This window comes from Acipenser ruthenus, chromosome 11, assembly GCF_902713425.1.
Source record: "Acipenser ruthenus chromosome 11, fAciRut3.2 maternal haplotype, whole genome shotgun sequence".
Lineage (NCBI taxonomy): Eukaryota > Metazoa > Chordata > Actinopteri > Acipenseriformes > Acipenseridae > Acipenser > Acipenser ruthenus.
Window position 1 is genome coordinate 5,771,157 of NC_081199.1, and position 24,965 is coordinate 5,796,121.

Sequence of the window (24,965 nt, forward strand, 5' to 3'; positions counted from 1 at the left end):
GCAAAATTACAAAATACAAGCAAAAAACAAACAAACAAAATAGTAACATGTAGTATCAGCTCCTTCAAGTTATTGAGTGGCAGCATTCAGATCTACGTGTTTTTTAAAATAATTTTTTAGAATTTTACTGTCAAGGCATGTTAATGACTGAATCATGCAAATAATGAAAATATTATCAATATATAAACAACATTGTAATACAAAAAAAGGACGAAAATCAATTCCATCCAGTGCGATATTGCATATCCTATTGTGAGCAGCTGCTTGAAATAAATTGGAATAACTCAACATTTATGAAAAAAAAAACTAAAAAACATGGAGAGCTATATATCATTCATCGTAACTCCCTGCTTTCCCAAGCTTTCATGTCTACGGAAAGGAATTTAATTTGTCCTGTACACAAGCAAGGAAGTTTCCCAGACATCAGGGCACTTAAGGGAAAGGTCACTCAATTAACGTGGCCAGCTTTTAAATGGAAAAATGTGCACTAACACTTGGGTGCAGTCAGATGGTCCCTTTGAAGACTGGGTTGAGATCTCGTTCTCCAGTGCTGGAGTCAGTCCTGTTCTCATTGCGGCCTCTGCAGCTTCAGACCTCACTCTTTTAATCTGTCTCCATAGCCCACAAATATTTCATGCATTGTTTTTACATGGATATCTATTTTGGGATTACAATTTTATTATTTTTTTCCTATGAAGCTTTGGGCTGAAGGACACCCAATAAACACACAACTTAAGTAAATGACTTGCTGGTTGAGAGGTACATTGTACAAAAGCACTAAGAAAATACAATACCATGAAGTTCATTATCTATCTGTACCACGCCTAAACACTGACTGACAATTTAAAGAGATTACTGAATGTAGAACAAAATCACATGACATCGTTGGTGGTCTATCATGTGAGAACAGTTCCTGTAAGTTCATTAACAGGTACGGGAAATTAAGTTAGATTTTATACACAGCACAGAGAATAGGACTAGGGGGCATAAACCAAGATGGATTGAGCAAAAGCAAGACAAACCAACTGTACTTGTTTCTGGGGGCAGACTGACTGGCTGCAGGGGTGTTTCTCCAGCCTTTCTCCTGATGCCATGCTGTGCTATGCAAGCTCCTTCCTAAGTTAAAGCCTCTCTGTTTTCTCTCTGCTTCAGATCCTTTCAATTGGTGGCACCTTAGTTAGTTTTGCTGCCAGACCACTCATGGGCTCTGCTGTGAATTCACCTCCAGGCTTACCTGCATGCTGATTCTTCAAGGACTAACATGCTCTAGACCTGATTCAATAGACATGCACTCTGGTGCAAATTTCAGCAATGTTACAAACTGTTTATATTGCAGAACTAGCACCATGCAGGTCCATAGGAGCTCCTAAATTACACATGTATTTTGCTTTAGTTTAGACAGCATTGTGTTTAAATGTCCCTTCATTTAAGTTGCCCTAGTTTAAGAGGTGTGACATTTAAAAATGAATGTATTTTAAGAGGAAAGGAAAACATGAAACTGGTTTAATTACAGAAAGGGTGATGATATCATCTTTTGACCTTACTAAATGAAGTATGTCATGCCTTTATAATTAAAGCACAGTTGGAAATGGGCTACATTTACTGTATAAACATGACTATCTACAATATAACAGGTCACTCTGAGTGCATGATGGATTAGTAGTGATTATATATACACTGAATTTATATATACTGTAAAGGATACGGTAACCATGGAATGTATCTGAATCTGCATTGAATGAGAAATCATGTGTTAGCAATTACATATGAATTACTGCCACTTATGAACAGTTACCAAAATATGTCTTTAAATAAGTCTGGCAATTAAAGCTTGTGTGCTTTTATTGCAAGCACTGGGACTTGCTTGGCGTGAGATGGAGGGAGCTGGGCTCGTCCTACTGTAGTTAGTGGCTTTTGTTGACTGGCACATCTGCATAGAGTAGGAATTGTTTTCATTTTTACTTCATATTTTTGCACTTGTCAAGATGACAGTGCAGGAAAAAGAAAATAAATATTTAATTCTCTTCAGCCAGTACTAAAACCCTTCAGCTGAAAGGCTTATGGAGGGGCGTCAACAGAAGTACTTGATGCCCTATTCATAAAAAATGACTGCTCCCATACAGTAAATACACATGCAATGACAGCACGCTAATCCATTACTCAAAGAGAGCTCAGTGCCTCGAAATACTGTTCGCTCTGGGTTAAACTTATTGAAGCAGATTCAAAAGCACAAATCTTCTTGAATCATCTGACTGTCTTAAAATAGGGGAGAATCAGGATTTTGCATTGTCATATCCACCAGAGCCCATAGCCCCACTGATCACATTTACATGTAGAGTAGCATTAACAATCAATTCATTTCCAATTCAGGGGATTGCCCGGGTATTGTTTTGTATATATGTAACGGGCAGTGTTGTGTGATACACTGCCGTTACAGATTCTGTCCCCTGTCAGTGAGATGAGAGGAGGTTCAAAGCTCTTTTGCTTTGCTCCTCTTGGAGTTTTTCATGGCAATCCTCGACTCCTTGGTGTGGTATTCAGAAAGAAAACTTCTAGACAAGAGAGGGAGACCCCGAATTTCAACAAGGTGAGTCTCACAGCATGCATTAAATAAAACAGCCATCAATTACAGACAATAAATCTTTCTTCTGAGCAATTTCAAGAGGAAGGACTGATCTGGAAAAAACACACATGCTCCTCTCCTGGGCTTCCTAGAGAAATGACTGGATTTCTCTTATGGCAGTGAGAAACATCAACACCTCATTTTTCGTATTCACCGTAATTTATTGGTGTCACAAGTGGTTCCCAGATTAATGCTACAGCTTCTGCGTTCATTTTCCAGTATTTGTGATGCATGCTTGCGATGGGCAGACTGGGTGAAGTTTTGATGCTAATCTAGGTATTCAAAACCCTTTATCCCAACTAGTAAAATAATACTTTGAATACACGCTCCAGATGGTACATATGGTACACAGGCAGCCATTGTCACTGAATTGGAAGCGATTCAAGTTAACAGTTATAATATTAAAATATATAGTAGAATAGTATCTCGCTATTTTAATAATTAGCTACATCATCAGACTACCTAGCTATTTCTACCATGCTATCTAAAGAGGGCAGAAGCCAGAAACTGTGTAGCTAAATAGCAAGGTTTCAGTTTATCCTTTTCTTCATTAAGTATTGTTTATGATTGATGAGTATCCTGATTCTCCTTAGAGAGCGGTTTTCTGTTTTTGAATTAATTCTCTCTCTATATCTATCTATCTCTATCTATCTATATCTATGTATGTATACAAACGTTTGATTTACAATAAAGAATAAAAGCTGATTGTAATATTTGTTAACAGATGGTTCATGCATGGGCGTTGTGAAGTGCGTGCTCACCACAGACAGGGTGGGCGAGGACAGTCTACTGCAGTGGGAGGTGTTCTGATTCCTCTCCAGGCTCTTCAGCAAGGATCCAGGCTCCAGCACTTTATAATCTGGCTGTACATACAGACAGCGATCCACCGCACCAAGAGGCCACCTACACGAAACTCAAAACCTTTTACAGGCTGGAGGACGCAGAGTGATGACCTGTTTATTATCTGTGCGAGTGTCTGGGTGGCGCTCTGTCTTTAAAAAAAACAAACACCCAAAACCACGGCACGGACGCTCAGTGTTTGTTGGATTAAGCATCATTCATGTTCCTTCAGGTTTCACTGTGTGTGTCAACATCTGCTACACTTGGGATATTTTATAGCGTTTTTATGGATCGTATTCATTTTGTATCAACAGCAGTTGTTCAGCTGATGCCGGTCACTTTTATTAAATATGAAATACTGCCAAATCCATTGAATAAAATTGGCCTAAAATGGCCTATTTCATGAATACAGCAGGGCCAACAGTTGCTTGTAATTTTTCAAAATGGGAAAATTGCCTGCCAAAAGTAACATATGTAGTGCAATAACTAACTGCTTTGAAAGCCCAAACAATATACTAGATTATATTCTTTTTCATGGCGTGAACCTAATCTAGTTGTTGCAGAAATAGTGCACACAAAAGGTCAGTTTCACTACTTCTATATCTTCAGGGAAAGTCTCTACAGTTTCCAAGGAAGAGTTCAATTTCCTGATGAATCCAAAAGACTCCTGCTGACCCACTGAAACAGTTACAGGTTTTATTTCTCAGGAAATAATGTAGACCGAGACTAAACAGTCTACAGCTTCATTCACTGTGACAAGGTTACACATAACCCTGTGTTACATACTGCAAAATCAAAACAGCAAAACTGATTCAAAGGGTTTTAGAAAACATAAATATAGTCAAGGAAAGACTTTAAGTACAGCTTACCAGCAACACATCTTTAAAAACTTCCGAAGTTAAACTCTATACACTGTATGAGCTTCTTAATTGATATACCGATATTCTGGACAAAATGCCACCAAAGGTTATAACGAATGCCCTGGTTAATCAATGGATGCATCAGCACTGTAGTGTCTAAGAGTGTACAGTATATCCTGTATCTGCCGAACCATTCTGACTCCAGAGTAACCTCTCCAGTCCAGACGGGCAGAATAAAAGAACCCTGCTCTCCCATTAGTTCTGTTTTATATTATCTACCATTCCAGTAATACTGTTGTCTTATTATCCCAGTGCGCTGTAAGCCAAGTGGCCTGGCCTAGAAATCTCAAGCAGACAGCCTTCCTTTGAAGCTATAATTTATTGCTCATAACCAAACATTTATAAAGGAATTATAGTTATAATTGTCTTTTATTAACCAAATGAATTAAAAATATTTTTCAAATCAATTTTAAATAATCTTTCTTAAAATTGATACAAATAAAGAGAAACTGTTTTGAGCAAAATACAAAACAGGCAGACTATTTGCAATTGTTTCACCACAGCTACAATATGTCTTGAGCCTCTCTGCTTACGTGGCAAATCTGGAGAAGAATACAGTCTTCACCAGAATCTAAGGTTTTAGAAATTTGTTCCAAGCTTTAGGGCTTTTTTGTGGTCTTTAACTTCTAAAAACAGCGTGACACACAGTTAGTGTGCGATTTACAACCGAGCCACCACCACCAACGAAGATCCTTTTCAGGGGATGTACCGCAGCACCTCATGGATCAATAAAACATTCCTGGCTAGCAAAAAATAAAGAAAAAAAAAAAAGACTCTCCGATGCTGGATTTAGTTTTTGTCGAGTCTTAACACGAAAGGTGTTCCTGCAAGTCAAATATTTTTATAAGCCCATTTGAAAAATAAATCTTGCAGGTTGATGGATGTCTCGCAGTGCCACACCTCACAACTTACCAGCTGACAGAGGGGGGTGTCTGAGTTCAGAAGCTGTGTCTCCACGGCAACGAACCCCATTCTTGATGAGCCTGCTGTTCCTACGGTCACAGGCAGGTTTATTCAGTCCTCAGCGAGGGCGGTTAGTACTCTAAAGCATTCTCTGTATAGTATCATAGGTCTTTCTTTCCATTAATATTAGTAATTCATATGTGTTGTCCTATATACCGATTAATTAATTTCAACTTTAGAACAATCTCAGTTGGGTTTTGCCTCATTTTAACCATTCCTGTTATTTTAGACTTGTGATGAATCAGCGTTTGCCCAAATCTCTTATTGACGTAGCTGTTTTGATGTGTCCCAACTTTAACACACCTTACTTTCAATAAACAAACAACAAAAAAAAAGATGGAGGTTCACATTTTTTTGTGCATTATTTCATAAGCAGTTAACCAACTGTATAAAAGTCACCACGCACAACGCCAACCCTCTCCTTTACTGGGCTTTCCACACAATCAAATCAATTATCTCATCCCTGCCTGCATTCCTCAGTGGAATGTGATATCCCCACAATTAGCTCATTAACTTGACTACAAATGGATTCATACTATACCAATACCCTAAATAATACTCGATCCTCACATGTTGAAAACGTGGTTGTGAATGAATGGCGTGGTTTCAGAGCCTGATGATTGCGCATTACACATTACACTTTCTTATGCGTACAGACACAGTTTTACAGCCACTTTCTACAGAGAGCTCAATAGAAATCAGAGCAACACCCATGTTAATCTGAATAATGTATTCATTCATTCAATCATTAAAAAGGGCACGGGAAGGTTAATTATTACTTCACCCATAACTCAGCCGAAATGTTTGTCTAATTAGTTTGACCTGAAGTAATGTGTCTTGCATACACCGTTAAAACTTAACTGTACATTAAAACTGTGTGTGAATGAAATGTATATTCCTAGAATTGACCTTTATAAAAAGAAAATGCATCAACGGTAGACAGTGTTGATTCAGTATCTTTCTTCTTGATCTATGCCCCTAAAAGGAATCCCTCTGTACCTTAACGGGAGCCAAAACAACTAAATTGCCAGCGACTGCTGACGTGCTCAATGCACTGCCAAGTTCTGCTAGACTATTCCGTTTTTATTAAATAAGGGATGAGCTTGCATAATTGCAGCCTCTTTGTTAGAGCTCGGATTCTGCAGCTCTTGATTTACTGCACCTTTCCTGGCTCGCAGTCAAACATGTCACTTCCAGTAATGGCCAGTTGCCAACTAGAAATCCTTTAGTGGGAATGGAGCACCAGCATGGCTGTTGAGCTGCCAGTCAGAAAACCAAGCCAACAGCCTTGCTTCAAATTTGAAGGTTTTGAAACTAATTTACCCAATAAATTATCAAGTTCAATTAAGATCTTGTCCGCAGCAGATTTAAGTTGTTGCAGTAAATCAAATTAAGGTGGAGCTAAAACTCAGCACTTCTGAAGCATGGGTATTATGTGAAAAGTGTAAACTTGTTTCATTTTACCTTCCAATTTAATATTGAGTGTTGCATTTGAGGGCTGTTTTTTTTTTTAAATCGGTATTTGTCACTTGCCTTTTTATGGGACAAGAAAAAAGAAAACTAATATTTCCTCAAAACAGCCAAAAAAGTCTTGAAGAAGGAAAACAGCAACACACAAAAATTACGGACACTTATGAAATTAAACACTCAAGACCAAACAAAACAGTCGCGCATCAAATAGAATGATTCATTTTGGATAACTGAATAAAGTCAGAATAAACACAGACTGTCAACTCGTACTCAATTTAAAGCTCCTGACAATGCCACAGCTAAGCACTTGTGTGTCCATCAGGCTATTTCTGTCAGGCTCTTTTATATAATCCAGACTGTCCTGCCCTGAGGGTGTTGGAAAACACCAGGGGCTCGTAAACAAGTTGAGTCACACGCTCCGGGCCTCAGACCAGGCCTGGGGGAACGAAATGCCACCTGTGCACTTCACTGAATCGTGCTCGTCAGCAGATCAAGACGCACCAGCAAAGAGCAGGAGGGGAACCCTGGGGTTTCACACACACACACACACACACACACCCTGTACAAAAGAAGGGTTTAAAAAGGGTGATATAGAACGGATTCTAGTTTCACCTGAGGAGAGGGAGAGACACACACACACACATGCATGCTCTTTTCAGTCCTAGCACAGCAAAATGACACTGGTGGGTAGGGGGTGTACAGTTATTAGACAAATGAAGCAATCAATATAACACATACTGTACTGTACATACTAGACATGCAATTGTCCATTCTAGAAATTAGCAGTGCATCTCCAAGCAAACTGAACTCAATCACTACGTGTTCTTACTGGACTTTACTCATATAAGAAAATAGTTACTATAAGGTTTAACTGCACTTAGTCAAATTCACTCTTACTTATTAGTTACTGAATGCATTATTTTGCTCTTGAATTGATTTTTATTGTACTTTCATATCTGCATTATGATATTCTGTAATGTGATATTTTAGAATGCAATTCTTTTGTACTGTAGCTTGTAACAATTGTAAGTCGCCCTGGATAATAATAATATACCTGCTCATGCAGTGCAGCCTGCATACTTAGTAATACAAGGCAACCTCCCCTAATGCTGCTCAAAATAAGAAACACATTTTGGTAAACGCTCATTTGCTTACACAGCACTGCGCGCCTGGAACAAATTATCGCCTGACCTCAGAAACGTTGAATCTCTGTATCTTTAAAAAGAGCCATCACACAAAATTCTAGCCTGGCATTTGCAGTTGTTTTCAACGCGCATTTTATTACATTTCTGTTCTTTTTTTTTTTTTTTTTTTTTTTTTTTTTAAGATGAGGATACATTTGCTTGTGTTTCGACAGGATGTTCCTGTAAAGAGAAGTCTGTACAGTAGATCAACGACCCAACCTTTGGAAAGTATCCTGTCCACATCTAGTCAAAATATAAAAAAGTCACAAATAAAATGAATCTTCTGTATAAATAAATCTACACAGAAAAACCCCACTAATTAAATGAATATACTCATTCTGCAAGTCTTGGTAATTGGAAGTAGTTCATTATAAGGACTGGTTTTACATGCACTTATTAGCACTACTCTTTGACTACTGAAGGTAAGGTAGTCCAAGAGCTGTTCTTATCTGAATCAATGAAACCAGCAGATAACATCGGTAATAAAACGTTTCACCAAGTAATTGCAGCGGTCTAAGCAGTGTGAAGTAACCTGAGAGCAGCACGCTCTTTATAACAGAATCAAGCCCAATCCTCCACAGAGAAAGAGCTGCAGTAGTTCAATACCCCACCCCCTGCAGCACCTAGTCCCACAGGACACTTGACATGAAACACATTTAAACAATGGTTTCCATATGGTCTTAGTGTGGGGGAGCTGGCTGGTGGATCCAACTGAATCCACTTTGCGTTTTACATAATAATCCATTTCCAGTAATCTACTTTTTGCAAATGGGGTTACCGGGGCACACTCCATTCTACATGACCTTTAGCCCTACCCCGCTTAAAATATACATTTTAAAATTGTGTGAACAGAGTCTCGGTTCTGTGGTGGGAAGTTATTGTGTCTGTACAGCGTTTTTGAGAGTGGGGGAGCACAGAGTTTCCTCAAATGAATGCAACAGATGCTATAAATTAAAAGTGGCTGGCATGAGCTTCAGATGTATTTCTGTATAAATGCAGCCATCATGAGGATTAATCTTGCAACTGCAGTTTTTGGTCATATGATATCTCACTCCAGATTACTTCACTGACCAGCTGCAACGGTATTTAAACGGTGAACTACGTGTAAATGTGGAGAAACTGAGCATAGGTGTGGTAACAGAACTGTGGCTGGTTTAATTCTAGCTGCTCGGAATTTAATGGTACCACTGGCAGGGGTGCACATTGGTTTGAAAATTGGTGCTAAACTGTTTTGAAAGTTTAGCTCCAGAGAGCCTACTGGTGCTAAACTATCAAACCCTGCCCTAATCAAGGTCCCCTCACAAATTTCTCACACAACACAAATCTTCTCTCCTGTGTATGTGGATGAGTGTGGGTGGGTCATTTGAGTAGTCAGACCCAATGGGAAAATGTCAACATCTACTGGCGCCAGTATTTAAGTGTTGCTGGCACTATATGAGGTACCCTGGCGCTAGAATCTGAAGCCAGATTATCTGCGAAGGAATGAGATTTTCTGCTGGAATTTGTGACCCTGGTGTGTGTCGGCTGTCCCGGTTATGCACGTGTGAAAAAGTAAAATAAAATAAATAAATGTCAAACATATTGTCTTTGCTGGCAATAAGCTTTTTTATTTAAACATTAAGGCAGTGTAAAAACACTGCTACCCACAATGCTTGCTGGTGGGCATGTTGAGTAAAACAGTGAACAAAATCTCCTTCTGTTGAAGAAAAACAACCCTGTAGCAAGCCACATAAATATGTACATCTCTTCAGTTCTATATACACTCCATTCTATCATACACTGGGTTCGAAAGATCAACATGCACAATGTTGGTTGTACAAAAGATAGACTTTTTTTTTCCTTCCCCCTTGTTGTACAGTTGAGACAATAGATTGGCCTTACTCGTTCATTTTAATTACAAAAAAAAATAACACTAACATTTTTCACTTTTGCTTTCGAACATAAAATCGTTCGTCTGATTGCACAATCAATAGAAACAATAGCAGGCAGCACAAAAAGACACATTCCACAAAAAAAAAAAAAAAGAAATAACCAGATGCTTAAACAATGACTTTAAAAGTAAGAAAACTGTTTGAAAAAGAAAAAAATGAACAGTGTGTTTCTGGTACTGTTATTTCCTTAGCATCCCCCCTTCAATTCGACTGATGTTTTTGCTTTGCGGCCAGTTTTAATAATATAGATTTGTAGTCGGGACACAAACAGCCTAATCGCTCTACTCCGATGGCAATGATAGTCGGCAGGCAACCGGTGCATTAAGACCAAACAGTCCTGGTATCAGAGAAGTGTTCACTCATAGGACAGGTTCATTCACAGGACTGAGTTACAGATAACACTGTATAGCACAGTATAGTATTTCATAGTATTGTTTACCAGAGGTGTGTTGAACTTGGTTAATGGTTCTTTTTGAAGAAGTCCACAAAGTTAACTGGATAGAGGTCCATTTTATTTTTTGCTGAGGCTGTTGTAGCGGCCTACATGGCTGTCTTCGGCTAGGTCTTTGCAACTGTTATCTGTCGTTTTTTGTCGGGTTTTTATACGCTAAAGGGAAAGGGTTAAAAACATGGACCAGGACTACATTTGATAAGTGTTTCTGGGACCTGAGTAAAGCACCAAGGGATTAACCACAACTGATCACAATTGTTGATCCAACCTCCACCTCGGTAAGGTTAAACAATCAGATCACAAGATGTTTGGCAACACAGATTTGCTTAGTAATGAAGGGTAAACAGATCAGTCCTTCTGCCTGACTGGAAACGTATCTCAAGAAGGTAACCGTATGGGAGGGGGGGAGGGGGGGAACAATTCAAAATCATTGTCAGATTTTTTTTTTTCTTTTTTTTGTTTTTTAAACAGTACAGTATTTTCCAAATCATAAAACTGGCCAGCTCTGCTTGAAAACAAAACAACTTTCAAGTTAAAGAAAATGAAAACTTCACTCCTAACACTTTCCACCTCAGCAGCGATGCAACAGTCTCGTATTTGTAACAATAACCTTTTAAAAATAAAAACACCTGTATGAATGTTAGGATATTGAAATGACAATGTTACTGCCGCTTTCAACACTGCATTAGAGTTTGGCTTTGAAGATTGTTTTTTTGTGAATTGCAAACCAGGGACTGCAAGATACAATAACGTATATACAATACATTTTAAATGATGATTAAAACCAAGCTTACAGGTGAAATCTGAATTATAATATAGCATGAACCGTTCAAAAAGAAGTCTTTACATAACAGAAAGGTAAAGTCTTAGCAGTACACATGGTTCTCTAGGTTTAATCACTTGAATATTTTAACAAACTGCAGTCACTTTCCTTTTGTTTTTTCTTCCTGTGGTGCTGATGCTGTTTTTTGAAAAGTCTTGATTTTATAGAACACCATTAGTTAAACATCCAACAGGTTCGTTTGTTCTACTGCAGATGCAGTTTCACATTTATGATTGTGATTTAACAAAAAGGGAATCTCTTCAGATTTGTAATACAGTACCTCTAAACATGTACACCTTGGCATTTTAAAACACTTGTGCGTAGTCACTTGGTAAATTCACTTCTGTATTGTGTATGTTACAGCAATGGCACTTTAACACTAAAATATTTTATAAATGTACATAAACAAAACGTTTTTTTTTGTTTCTAATAACAATAATAATTATAATAATAAACAGAAATGTGTATAACGTTGGTTCAACAGCATGTCGTAGAACTGTTTCTCAGATTGACAGGCCAGTGCAACACCATGCACTGCTAAGATTGTAATACCACATTGCTACCAGCAGAGGGGGTCAATTTATTTTATTCTGTATTTTTTTTTTTTTTTTTTTTTTAATGTTACTGGGGAAAGTTCAAGTAAGCATGTGAATGGCCTTAGAAAACTAGCCTGCCACTGCCCCCTGGCTGTTTTTAAATGCTACTAACTTCAACCTATTGTGCAACAGTGACAAGTGTCCAGTGGTTACACAGACGGTGTACCATGTAAATTTAGTATACCAACGTCTTGCAGTAAGTGCCTATACAAGAAAATGATTAGACTCCCTCTGAAGAACATTCTGCATAGCTCGTTTACAAACTGCAGTAAAAACTGTGCTGCCGTGACACACATTCTACTCTTGTAATGGTTAACAAAGGGAAAACAAACTGTAACTGTTCATTTAGTTTGGGAAGATCTCTCTGATGCTTTAGAATAGATCAAACCCTTAATTATCTAACCACAGGATACATACAATACAGTGATTACATCACTTCCAGTTGTTGACCATGTAACTGATACAGTGCAGCCACCTGGACACACAGTGGTGTGTAGAACTGTCCTCTTCAGTCCTGTGCTGAGGTGCTTTACCAACCTGTAAATGCCCCCTAGACTAGAAGGGCCAACCTTTGAAACCGAATAGGATTTGGGGTGATTTGGTGCTGAATAAACTCCTGGAACAGTTATTTTCGCTATGCTTCTGCATGTTCAGCTGTTAAAGATATCTGAGCTGATAATCCAGTGCTTTGAGAATGTATGTCCCCACCCCCACTGACTGACACTGATTTAGAATCGAATGAGTTCAACAGTTCTGTTCAATTACCCAAACAATAGCATTCGCTGGTCCTGTTTTAGTTCAAGGGTTACAGGTTGCTACAGTACCTTCCACTAGCAAGCTTCAGCCCCGTAGGTATGTTGGGAAGGCTGGTGAAACACATGTTCATTACCCAGAATTCTTTACATATGTTTTGTGGTCGTCTTGACAGTAAGGTCAGCCAGTCCCAGTTCACAGCCAATGATTTGAGAACAGAGAAAGCCTTAATGTTAATGTGTGTGTGTGTGTGTGTGTGTGTGTGTGTGTGTGTGTGTGTGTGTGTGTGTGTGTGTGTGTGCTTCCCCTTAAGGCCAGCAAGGACATAAAAACCCAGCTCCTCTTAAAACTGGTTCCCCAGACAACGTCCGTGATGAATCTGCAGCAGACCCGCAGTCTCTGCGGCTCACTCGCTGTCCGAAAGGGTCTCATACTGGGAGCAGAGCAGTGGCTTTGGTTCCTCGTCCCACACTCTGTTGGGACCGCTAGCGCTGCCCTGCTGAATTGTCGAAGGGGCTGCTACAAGGCCGGTGGGGAGTTGCATTGTCAGTGGATTGCAGGGGAAGGGAGTCGAACCTGTAACCGGGATACAAAAAAAAAAGAAGAGCCTTCTAATAAGAGTGGACTCACACATGAACATGAAATCAGACGGCGTTCAGTTTTATACCAATGTTGTTCTTCAGTGGTACTCTAATCTAGGACCTTGCCCCCACCAAGTTACTAATAATTCAATTAGGAGACCGGGTTGGACTGTTCAAATAAATAAATTAAGCAAGCGATTAGTACAAGATGCTGGACTGGAAAGCACAGGAGTACTGTTTTTGTTGTTGCTCATACAGTGGTATTGAGAATGACCTAATTTGCCATACTTGTCTTTACACACATTTATGACAGACTATTGTTTCCTTTTTTTGTTTTTACTGTATTGAATTTGTATTCGATTTAGTTTTGCAGATCGTTTCAGTGACCCAGCTGAACAATGCGGTTCTACAGCACAGGTTCTGAGGCTGGGCAGGGAGCTGTACCTGCGGAGGAGGGCCTATCCTCCCAGACCCGGTTGGTCAGTGGTGTCCGGCGGTTGCAGTCACCCTCGGAGTGCACAGAGGAGACGGATGAAGGCCTCTCGCCGCCGGACAGGCCGGGGCCCGGAGACTTGCTTTTCCGGCTATTCGACCGGCCGCTGCCCTTTGGCTTCCCTCCAGCTGCAAGCAAAAGAGTTCATTACTTAATCTTCACCTGCTCCTTCCGTTACTTACAGATAGCACAGAGATTACAGCGATCTGCATATCGCCACTTCTAAAGCTGAACCAAAACCACGACTGTTCTTGCTGCCGGCGCTTCTTTCTCTTCTCCTTTGATGTAATATTGAGCGTTTATACCGGCCTTGCCAGGAATCTCTTGTTAACAATTTGTTTAACCTCAGTGGCTGCTAACATCTACCCTCCTTTGGAGTGCCCAGAGTAAGCTTTCCTGGTGTCCATGGTTACCACGTAGATGTCAACCAGTCACAGAACTTGTAACCTACAGTATTCCCTTGAGATCTCACGAGCCAATAAAAGTGCCTTAAATGCTTTAAATAAGGTCTGTGGTCCTGTTCTGAACCAAAGGAATCAAATAAAAGTAAACAAACACACCAATTCAACTGCTCATTCCGGTGACTAAGTTGTTTGTTACGATTTCCTCATAGCTTGACCCAGGAAGTACCTTTCCACCTGTTGCTGTGGTTACACCAATAACCATAAACACATTCCTAGTGACCCAAACACCCACATCCTGGCACTTGGATTTGGTTTGGTACACAGACACAGGTAGTGAGCTACTTTCTGAAATCGGGGGTGGGGCAAGGGACACACTTAGGGCCTGATGTAAGGACAGGCACAGTGCAAAATTACCAAAGCAGCCAGGCAATTATTTTGCACTGCGGCCTACGTGAACTTAAGAGCAATGCAAATTACTCAACACCCGCAAATAATGAGCTGCAATCATGATAATGAGGGTCGCAATGAGCACCGCCTGTGCATCGGGCGGCCGCACCTACAGCCCAGAGGTGAGTTAGGAGTACGGAGAGCAGTAGGCACTGTATGAGATTTGTAAAGCACGAAATTCAAACCAAACAAAAAAAAATACGTCCAAAGAAGGGCAGCGAAGTCCTGTTGGCGCACAGAAAATAAAAGTTTTCTGAGGAGTAGCCGAGAGTCCTTACGGCTGAGATCACTCAGCATGAAATTTAGTTATTTGGAAAAGCCTCAGCTAACATCAGTTTTGCTGCCAACAATCTTTATTTGTATATATCCTTATTCAATCTTTATTTGTAAATTCCTATGTATATATCTTTTTGTATTTTTCTTTATTTATATTTATTTTGTATATGTGTTTGTTTTGCATTTTTATTACCTGTAAAGTATATACTTTTATATTTTGTTTAATTTTCTGTAGGTCTCTTTGGATTAATAATAATAATAATAATAATAATAATAATAATAATAATAATAATAATAATACCAAATAGGCCATGTGGTTCTCTATAGTGGAGAAAGTCAATGGTGTTACCAGGAGGACAGGTGATGAAAAGGTGGCAGGACCTGCGGCGACGAACAAAAGCTTAACTCGCAGCAGGAACAGGAGGAGGAACGCCATCCACATCACAGCTTGACATCGCTGGACAGGCAAGCGGAGAGGACAATCCATCCCAAACAAAGTGACCCTGGGTTTGAATATGCAGGGTCTTCCCATCTCCTCTGAAGGTTTTCCTGCCTGTCCTCAACAAGAGCCAAACTCGTCGTCGCATCAGGAAGTGCTCCACAGCAGCCATCCTGAGGCCAATGTCAGGTCTCTGAAGGTGTGTGCTTCTATACAGCTCTTAATTACTCGCTTCTACAATGGTTTGCATCTTGTCAGAGGAGGTGCAAAGTTTTTGGAGGGTCAGCAATTGCCCAAATGCAAGGCAAAATCCTTACATCTCATTATAATGTTTGCGCCCGCTTAGTATTCCGGATCCCTGCCCAATTCCATGCTCTTTTCTTCATTTGAATACATTTCAATATCATGGATTCATGATGGCAAAGTGCTAATTTGATAGCAGGTGCAGAACGCCAGGTGAAAACCACTCTTTACACACGCCGCATTTTTAGTGACCGCTATAGTCTCAGTTTACGCTAGCTAAAGGCGTTATTTGGCAGCACTATGGGTGTTTTGCAGCCGCAGATCACTTTGCACGTATCCTTACATCGGCCCCTTAAATCAGACAGTGAGGCTTCTCAAAAGAAAGCACATGTGTGAAATGGAGAGCATAAAAAATGAATACAATTGCAAAACTGCGGCAAACAGACAAGCAGGCCCATTAAGAACACAAATCTATGAAGAAACTCATTACTGTACTTTCAATTGCTCATTATAAACAGCCTAAGAAGAGTGAATGAAAACACTAGACTCAAATAGACATTCAATACATAGTGAATTACAAACAGCCACATGGTGTGACACAATCATAGGTTTGAGTGCCAATGCCTCATTTTCACTTTTTTTTTTACCTTAGGAGAGAAAGAGAGAGAGAGAGAGAGAGAGAGAGAGAGAGAGAGAGAGAGAGAGAGAGAGAGAGAAATGTGATGCATCCGTTCAAAGCAAACAACCAGCTGTGGCTAAAAGCTGACAGATAGAGAGGCGCCTTTTAGAGGTTTTAAAAGGTTACGGTATTAGCAAATTAAACAGAAAGACACGTTAAAAAGAGGTAAGAAAAAACAAAACAAAGCTTAAAGCCTTTTGCAGAAATCCAGACAAAAAACAAACAAAAAAAACCAAAACTGTGGAGTAGTCTGGAAAAGAAATGCAGACCTGCCAAGGAGTGAATGTCCTCATTCTGTCCATCAGCAGCAGCAATGGGGATAGCAGCAGGCACACTTGCACTGGCAGCCAGAGTGTTAATAGCAACGGCACGCTCCTCCCCTTGGTCATCATATTTACCCATTAGGGCCTTCCTAATTATTGCCTCCAAGCCTATGTTGTTACTGGAATGTTCTGGAGTGCTGTGGCTTCTATTACTGATTGGCCCTGGGAGACAGAGGTGTTGAAAAACCAGTGAGAAGGAAGAAAGATATGAAGGGAGGGAGAAAAGAAAGAAGGTTTCAAAGTGTGGAAAGTACAAAACAGACAGAGAGAGAGAAAAGGGAAGAAACAAACAAACAGTCAGCACATTATGGCAAGCGACATACTTATTCAGTGCAAGTAGTAGATTAAGTTTCTTTACAAGCTCTTGGAAAAAAATAAAATAAAAACCAAGCCACCGCCTTTTAGAACTGATTGCAGTACAAATTGCATAGCTTGGCCAGGTTAATAAAATCCAGTCTGTTAAATACAATACTAATTCATACTGCACTTGCATTCCCATCACCAGCTCATTGACTTTATTAGGTGTGGCAGTGTAATTTAATACAGTAGTAATGGGCCTTTAAATGATCATTTCTCTACAAAGTCTGGACACTAAGTGGTAGGCCAATTGTCTTGTGCTTCAGTCTGGTGCCCCACAACCTTGGATTGTAGCGTGTTAAACTTTTATAGTCTGCACTGCAGCAAGCATGAAGATGCTGAAGCGATTCCAGTCTGCATGCAACTGGACGGGCGGTGGCAGAGTTAAGCAGAGAGCTTTCTTGGCATGTCCACGCGCTACAGGCCACAGGAAACAGACAAAACAAGGAATGTCCAGTGCTGGGACCCAAACCTCCTATTTGTGTTTAAAGCATCAATATCAGCTACTGTAGCGTCTATTAAGAACATACACATATTCACAAGGTCCTAGGATTATTAGAATAGTTGAGAGGCTAGCATAATACATTTTCAAATCAACTTCTACAGATTATCTTTCTTTCTTTGTAGAATGGCAAAGCCAACTTAGCTCACTGTGCTCAAAGTGTAAAACACAGAACTCAAGGTATGCAAAATTCTTTCAAGGCACAAGATCAATATGTTCTTATGCTGTACAGTATACCCATTCTACTGGTCCATAACCTGTCCTTCTGGTATACCCTTACTGTACACCCCCTGTAACCAAAGGGCCCTATTGATTAGTCAGCCTGCATTGGAGCAACTTGCTTTCTAATATAGAAGGTTACCAAAATTGCCACCTACAGTCGTTTTGAAAAACTATTCCAGAAGTTTCTAAAACTCACACCATTTGTAATGAATAAAGACCAGAGCAGAAACAGCCAAACCTGCCTAACAACACACACTCAAGGTGCAATTTAACAGGCAAGTAAACTTTGTCTTCATTTAAAGAACCCCTTCAACAAGCAAAAAGGTATCATTATTACAGAAAACACAAAACTAACAACATTACCTGCTGTCGTCGAAGCTGGCATATTGAATATTTCAGTTCCTGGCTGTCCAGTGTCTAGAATAGAATGATAAAAGCAAAATGAGTTACTTTCTTTTATTTTCCAACAACATTTTTTAGCCCCCACAGCAAAACTGATTCTAATTAGTAACATACAGGTAGGTAATGCAGTATTGGCAACCAGGAAAAAGTTCATGTAAGATTGAACAATGTGCAATAGCAGCCATGGTTTTGCACGGTCCCCTCCAGATACAGAACGCTGAAACAATGCCCTTACTGAAGTGCGGCTCATTTCCACTGACTGCGCTCATCTTCTTGAACATCTCCTGCTTCTTGGACTTGACGATGGCAGAGTTGCTCTCCGTCAGCTTGCTGAAGAAGGCTGGGGGCTGCGAGCTGTTCGCCGGAGAGCGGGAGCCCATTCTGCAAGAAACGAAGAAATCACGAGTCTCAGAACACACCGGCGAGGGAAGACTCCGCTGCTCCTTACACACGATATAAAACAAAACAAAAAAAAGCTTACGATTGATCTCCTTGATCCCCGTGACAGCCAGGGCCCTGGGACTGCTCGGACTCAGATAGGCCCCCTGCTGGGGAGATGGGTTCAATGCCATCTCCTGACCCACTCATTGGTGACACCTTGTTCTGCAGCGGAGACCTAAGTGAACAAATATCTTCTGTCATACGATGTGAGGGTATGGAGGTGCATTAATACCAGGGATAATCCAAACCATCTGCCTGCAGAAGGTTTGAGTTTTAAGCCCTCTATAAGGATCTATTTTGGATCCAACGTGCTCAGCGATTTTCTTTCAGTACTGCACGCTAGTCTCTTTGACTAAGGCATGCTGTCATTAATTTGGAACCTGGTGCTGATGCTTGAAGGGTTGCACATGCTTGGTCCTGTGCTGAGCTATAGTTTTCAAAGCTGCCCTACCTGTCACGGCCCCTGTCCATGCCTGCCCCATCCGGAGTGTAGCGGGCACTCTGGCCAGGCTCCTGCTGCTGCTGGGAGAGCTGCTCACTGGGGGTGCGTCTCAGGTCCAGCACTGGGGAGCTCTGGAAGGGGTAGCCCTGCTGCTGGGGCTGGGAGTTCAGCTGCTGGGGGTACTGACGGGTGTAGTCCTGCGTGATCACCTCCTGTCAGGACACACAAGGCAATTATGATTGTTATTAACTATTCTAGCATTTCGTTCAGAAGAGACAGCAATAATAATACATCCATCCATCCCTTGATCCTTATCCATTAACATTGGAGACGTGTATAGATCCAGAGTACATGATCTCATGATGCAAGCTCTACAGCTCTTGTAACAGTACAGTGTTATTATATAAAGGTCATGGTTATGGGTATTTAACCCTCATGGGGTGCTGGAATCAGCTCCTGTGTGTCTTCGTTACTACCAGATGGCCTTGTGATTCTCTTTTCACTTTCATGGGGTATCCTCTATACCAATCCTGGTCCTGGAGGGCTGGTGTCCCTCCTGGTTTTTGTTCCAGCTGCACCCTAAATTGCTTAATTGGTCCAATTACTTCATTCATTTCACCCTGTATACTTTATATACAGATATCATAAGTGATTAACAACCAAGGCAATCGTCTTCATCTTGTAAGTGAGCACCTATTTTAACCAGTAAGATTGCCTTAAGCTGAGAAGCTATTGAGCTACAACATGACAATATACCCTAAACTTACTATAGAATATTTCCTACTTATTGAATATTTCCTACTACCACCGCCCTCATACTAACAACGTTAACACCTACGTTGATGTGCTGAGCCAAGGTGACGACTCTCTGATGCCCTTTGAAGGAGGAGGGCTGCTGTTGCTGTGTGGGGTGACCTGGTGACTGGTACCCTTCAGGTACAGTGCGGAAATGCTGGAGATGGGACTCTGAAGACATCTTCTGTTGAACTGGAGAACAAAACAAAAAACAAGATGCGTTCAGCCAACGAGGTTCAGTTTCACAAGACGACAAGAACTAAGCAAGGATACACACAAGAGGCTCTTAGGGCCAGATTTACAAAGTTTGAAAAGAAATAACCAACCCATAATCTGACCAGTCTGAACTCTGTTTTCCACAATAATAAACAGCGTCATTTCTTTCAGTTGCTTGGGGGAGTTTCCTTCATTTTTCTTTATAGGGAGTATTTCTAAGGAGCAGCTACTGTGTACAGCACATTTGCAAACGGAAGAGCACACATACGTTTTACTTTAAACTCTTGGGCATGTCAAAATGGAATCAAGGAATTAAGTAAGTTTGCCTTGTACTCTAATTCATCAGAAATGTGAACACAAAAAAAGTCCAGGTGAACATAATATTACAAAAACTATCTGAGCTACAGCCACCCGGTGCACCTGTTAAACCGACACAAAGCATTACATACAGAGTCATCATGCCACCTGTTTTATTCATTAGCAACACTGGCCTTTCAAACACTGTGCACATGTACTGCTGTATTGTATCAAGCAGTCATGGATTCTGTACTGCAGGCCTGGTTCAAAGTGCTATGCTGGAGTACTGGAAAATAGTTTCTTGGGAGGGGGGTAATCTCAAAAGGTCTTTGGGGCCAAAGGTACAACCTGTTGGCTCCATTTAAGTTATTTTTGTTAGTGAGTCTCCTTATGGTTTCAGAGTTTGATGAATGACTCAGAAGCACTTTTTCCATGCTTAACCTGAATATAGAAAAGCTACAAACTCAATCATCTACATGTACACAGCACCTTGATGAAATAACCAGAGTGCCTTCAGAAGGTTACGCATCTTCTACATAATGTACCTGTGTGTGCTTGTGTTCTCATTAATGAGACAGTAGGGGAAGTCAGGCACCATTTAAAAGGCAAAGCTTACTTCTATTTATTACATGCTCATTGCTGATCATGTATCTCTACACAAAATAACCCCCTACGCGGATTTGCTTATTGAAATGTGTACTTTTATTGTTGAGGTTATAGGCAAGTGTTTCGGGGCGAGACACCGCGTTAGTCCACTTTTTTTTTTTTTTTGTAGTGTCCAGTTTCAGTGATCATACCTGCCTATGTGGCAACCACCTGGGCCAGGGTTTGTTCAGCATCATTCAGTTTGAAAGAATGGGGACTGCTTTGGAAACAGCTGATGCACACAATAACAAGCACTGACAGGGACCTCAATACACATAAGAGAAGTAAATACAAAATACACAACTGCACCCTTTGATTTCAAGCCAGCCTTTTTGCATGTGATGAAGGACCATCCTTGGTCATGCATCTGACTAAACCAGCTTCTCTCTTCACTTGCGTAACATGGAGAAGATCTCCATTCACAGCAGATTCAGCGCTACCTGGACTACTGAAATATCCTTCTAATCCCCCACCTCGGCCGGAATTAAATACATACAGTAATGCTATCTTGTAAAGGCTACATCATTGTTAGAAGTTTAATTCAGGCCGTATCACTAGATTATTTTTAAACACCAAGTTAAACAAAATGCAAAGGTCACAGAAAAACAAAACTGTAATATACTGTGGTGGTTGCAAATGTAGTTTTCACTGAAAAAAATTCTCATATACAGGTAGTACCCATATAATAAGACTTAACCATATAATATGTACCCTGCTTGCAATAAACATGCAAGTCAACAACATACAGTAAGCATCAACTACTGACTACCAGCAGCACACTAATCATAGCAAAAAACTATATATAGTATAAAAAAGAAAAGAAAAAAAAGGCTAACATGCAAGTAACTAGGCAGAAAGCTGGGGTGGGCCTGTATGCCACAGGAAACATGCACCTACAATGCACAGATACTGTACACAGGTTTTACCCCCCCAGTGACAACATACTAAAAGGCAAAATCTGAACAGCAATCAGTACAGCTTAAAAGTAGCTTTAAAAAACAACCCAACCGAAAGCTTCAGGAAATGCAAATATCAGCTTTAACAGTGGTCTGTATGAGAAACATGGTTCATTCCTTCTTTACTAAACCTCAGGAGGAGATTTAAAAAATTCTGTTCTGTTTTTGCTTCTCTATACACTGCATCCATGAAATTGGCTCTACAAAGCGTTTAGAAGTGGCTTAACCACAATTGTATAATTAGAGCTGTTTGTCTAGGTTTTTGTCAAGATTTCTCTGGGAATGAGATACACTTTTTTCATGTTATCCTAGATAAATGAATTGAGCATTATAAGACCGAAAGACATGCAATTTAAACCTGGTTCAAAGCCCTTTTAAAATCTACATTTAAAGACCACCTTCATGCGCATGTGTCTGCTTTGACACTTGATGATGTGGCAACATGGATTGTCCTTAATCTAAAGCCTTCAACTGTGTGTTCAAGATCGAACATAAAAATGTGGTTGCCCTGTATTCCTGAGAAACAGCCTGCAAACAAAGCATCGTTTTTCCACGAGACACATTTTAAATAAACACATTTAAACTCAACCTTGGGCAGGCCATGTGTCCAAATGAACCTGCTGTGCTACAGAGTGGAAGCAGAGCCCTGCTGACGACTATTCCTCTTGGTTAAATGTAAGGTCAATCCAGCCCTATTGTATAAGCCAATACATTCTGTCCAGCTAGTTTTCTACTTTTGCAGTGAAAGAGCGTTATGCAACACAAGTTATTACGAACGAGATTCTCATCATTGATCTTGATAACCAGCATCTGCTCCACAGTTCAGATCCCAGTGCTCGCAGTTCACTTTCGTTCTGGTGTGGGTTTTAACTGGGGAATTATGGGTGAGGGAATCACTGTATTAAAACAGCAGATTAACCTCTAGTGCCCTCTAATCTCTACACGTGAAATCTTTGCAGTCTGACTCCAATAGGATTTCAGATAAAGTAGGAGCAGAAATAATCCCACCAATAACCTCCACCCCTCTCTTGAAATGCAAAATGCTGTGCATTTCCTGAATTACAGAGAGTACTGATGCTCTAATTAACAGGTTCTAATTAACAATGTTAGTAAAACACATGGCTACGAGTACAAAACTAGAAGTCATCAGTTGAAAATGTTTGGAAACAGGTGCAATTACTGAAAGAGTGATAGTTTCATTTGATTTTACTAAATAAATAAGTCATACCTCATTACAGCACAGTGGGAAACTATTAAAAAAATGTAAAGCAAGTTTACTGCTGTATAAGGAATTGTACCTTATGTAATTATCTTCTACAGGCATTGTAGCTGGATGTAGACAGATTGAGACGTAAATAATCTAACTGACAGCACCGTGAGATCACACCACAGCACTGTCCCTCATCGTTGTAAATATAACCCTGTTATATCTATACATTACAAATGCATTGTCTCTCCAGTCTGGCATTTTTCCAGCACAGTGATGGCTTAACAGTGATTTCCACTGGTTCTGCAGTTTGCCATAGGAGAGTCTCCACTTGAGAACAATTCAAAATTCTTCTACAGCCACTTGCACATCTCACTTAAATTAAAAATCGACCATACCACACACAGAGGCCACTAATAAAACTGAGATCTACCAAAGCTCAACACCCGGACAAAAAAATCATTGTCTAAAAAAAAAAAAAACAAAAAAAAAAAAATCCACCTAGCCCAGAAATTGTTTTTAAAAACAAACAAACAAACAAACAAACAAACCCACAAATGATTACAACAATAAAATAAATATATAAAAAGAAAAAAAAAAAAGTATATATCACTGATTTGATAATGCCAACCACCACAACGTGCAATAGGCCACAAACTGGAACCCCTTGTTCCCGAGCATCTTACCATCACAAGCGGAGCTGGCAGCGAGCGAGCCTCTCTCTCGCTTCCCCTTATCGCAAGGAATTTGACGCATGATAATTGCGTTTATGAAGTTGGCCGCAGTCATGGTGGTCTTACCGAGTGCTCGGAGCTCCTGTTCCTGAACCGAAACGGCTTTGTTTTGAGTATTGTCCCTACTGGGGTGCTCGTTGGCGGCCGGGTCCGAGGAGGGCAGGGTGTGCGGGTGCTGGTTGGGTAGTACATGATGGTTTCGACCCTGTTGCGGTTGGTACTGGCTGTTGTAGCCCGCGCCCAGTGTGGCAATCAATGTCCTGGGCTCAGTTTTGGCGGGTGAGGCTGCGTGCTCTTGGGCGTGCTTTGGCATCATGATGTTGCTGCTCGCCCTGTTGTGGTGGCGCTCTGCCTTGCCTCCTTCATGCCCCCTCCCTAAGTCCCCTTTGGGCACGTTGGCAGGGTCCATGCCTGACTGGTAAGTCTCTGCTGAGCTGATGGGTCTCTGAAGCTGGGGGTTATACCCAGTGTATCGGCCTGCTGGGGAGCCTGCTGAGGACATAGACCTGAAAACAAAAAAAACAAAAATGAATAAAAACTCAATAGAACTCAAAACTCTCAGAATGAATAAGGCTGCCACCTTTACATGTGCAAACTTCTCGGTCAGTTTATAGCTAACTAGTAAACATTTAGTTGTGTTATTGCACTACAATCGCGTAGTTTACTTGAAAATTAAATCTAGATCAATGTTTCTGGGAAAATCTCCTAGGAAAAAAATAAATAAATAAATAAAAAAACACTGAAGCAGAATAGGCCTGGTCTGCCTTAAACCAAGTAAGCAAGCAAGCAGAGACAACATGATGTCAGCACCTGGCACAGAGGCACACGACATCATTATCAAAAACGAGCGGTCAAGCCGGTGGGTGGTGGGTGGAACCCACAGTGGAAACTTTCTGACGTCAGCTACCAGCGTAGGGGCCCGTCTGATTGGCCAAACGCACAGACATTCAAAACCCGAGCAAGTGGTTTTGAGTGCAACAAATTCACTATTGCAAGTATGAACACTAGTCCCTGTTCCAGCATGTAGCTCCCTCCTCATTGTTTTTCTGTACAGCTCACCTGAGCACGGAGGGTGTGGTTGACTCGCTGGTGGGCAAGGGGAGCGTCTTGTGCAGCACGCTGGGTCTCTGCTGGATGTTGTCCTGGGTGCGCGGGGAGACCGGGGAGTGCTGGAGGCTGTAGGAATGTGTGGGGGGGTGGCTGCTGCTGCTGCTGCTGCTGCTGCCGCTGCTCTGCTCTGTGCCTGCAGGGGAGAAAGGAAACAAACACCACTGGATGTCACGCCTCAGCTGGCAAAAAGAGCAACTCAC

The 24,965-nt window shown here is 40.8% G+C and overlaps 1 protein-coding gene across 10 annotated transcripts in view; it reads right to left on the bottom strand.

Moving 5' to 3' along the window:
- Positions 1–9,581: 9,581 nt before the first annotated feature.
- Positions 9,582–24,965, bottom strand: part of LOC117426165 (nuclear receptor corepressor 2-like) — a 127,824-nt gene continuing 112,440 nt past the window's right edge. For 7 of the 10 annotated variants that reach the window (XM_059033094.1, XM_059033091.1, XM_059033093.1 and 4 more), the window contains 10 exons: positions 24,715–24,898; positions 23,608–24,161; positions 19,644–19,792; positions 18,815–19,017; positions 18,404–18,538; positions 18,158–18,303; positions 17,884–17,937; positions 16,386–16,601; positions 13,580–13,756; positions 9,582–13,130 (listed from right to left, as the gene is read on the bottom strand). In XM_059033094.1, the coding sequence (XP_058889077.1) occupies positions 12,961–13,130; positions 13,580–13,756; positions 16,386–16,601; positions 17,884–17,937; positions 18,158–18,303; positions 18,404–18,538; positions 18,815–19,017; positions 19,644–19,792; positions 23,608–24,161; positions 24,715–24,898 (1,988 nt within the window). In that variant the 3' untranslated portion in view covers positions 9,582–12,960. The remainder of the gene's footprint in view (positions 13,131–13,579; positions 13,757–16,385; positions 16,602–17,883; positions 17,938–18,157; positions 18,304–18,403; positions 18,539–18,814; positions 19,018–19,643; positions 19,793–23,607; positions 24,162–24,714; positions 24,899–24,965) is intronic. The other 3 variants (XM_059033096.1, XM_059033097.1, XM_059033099.1) reach the window with 3 other exon arrangements.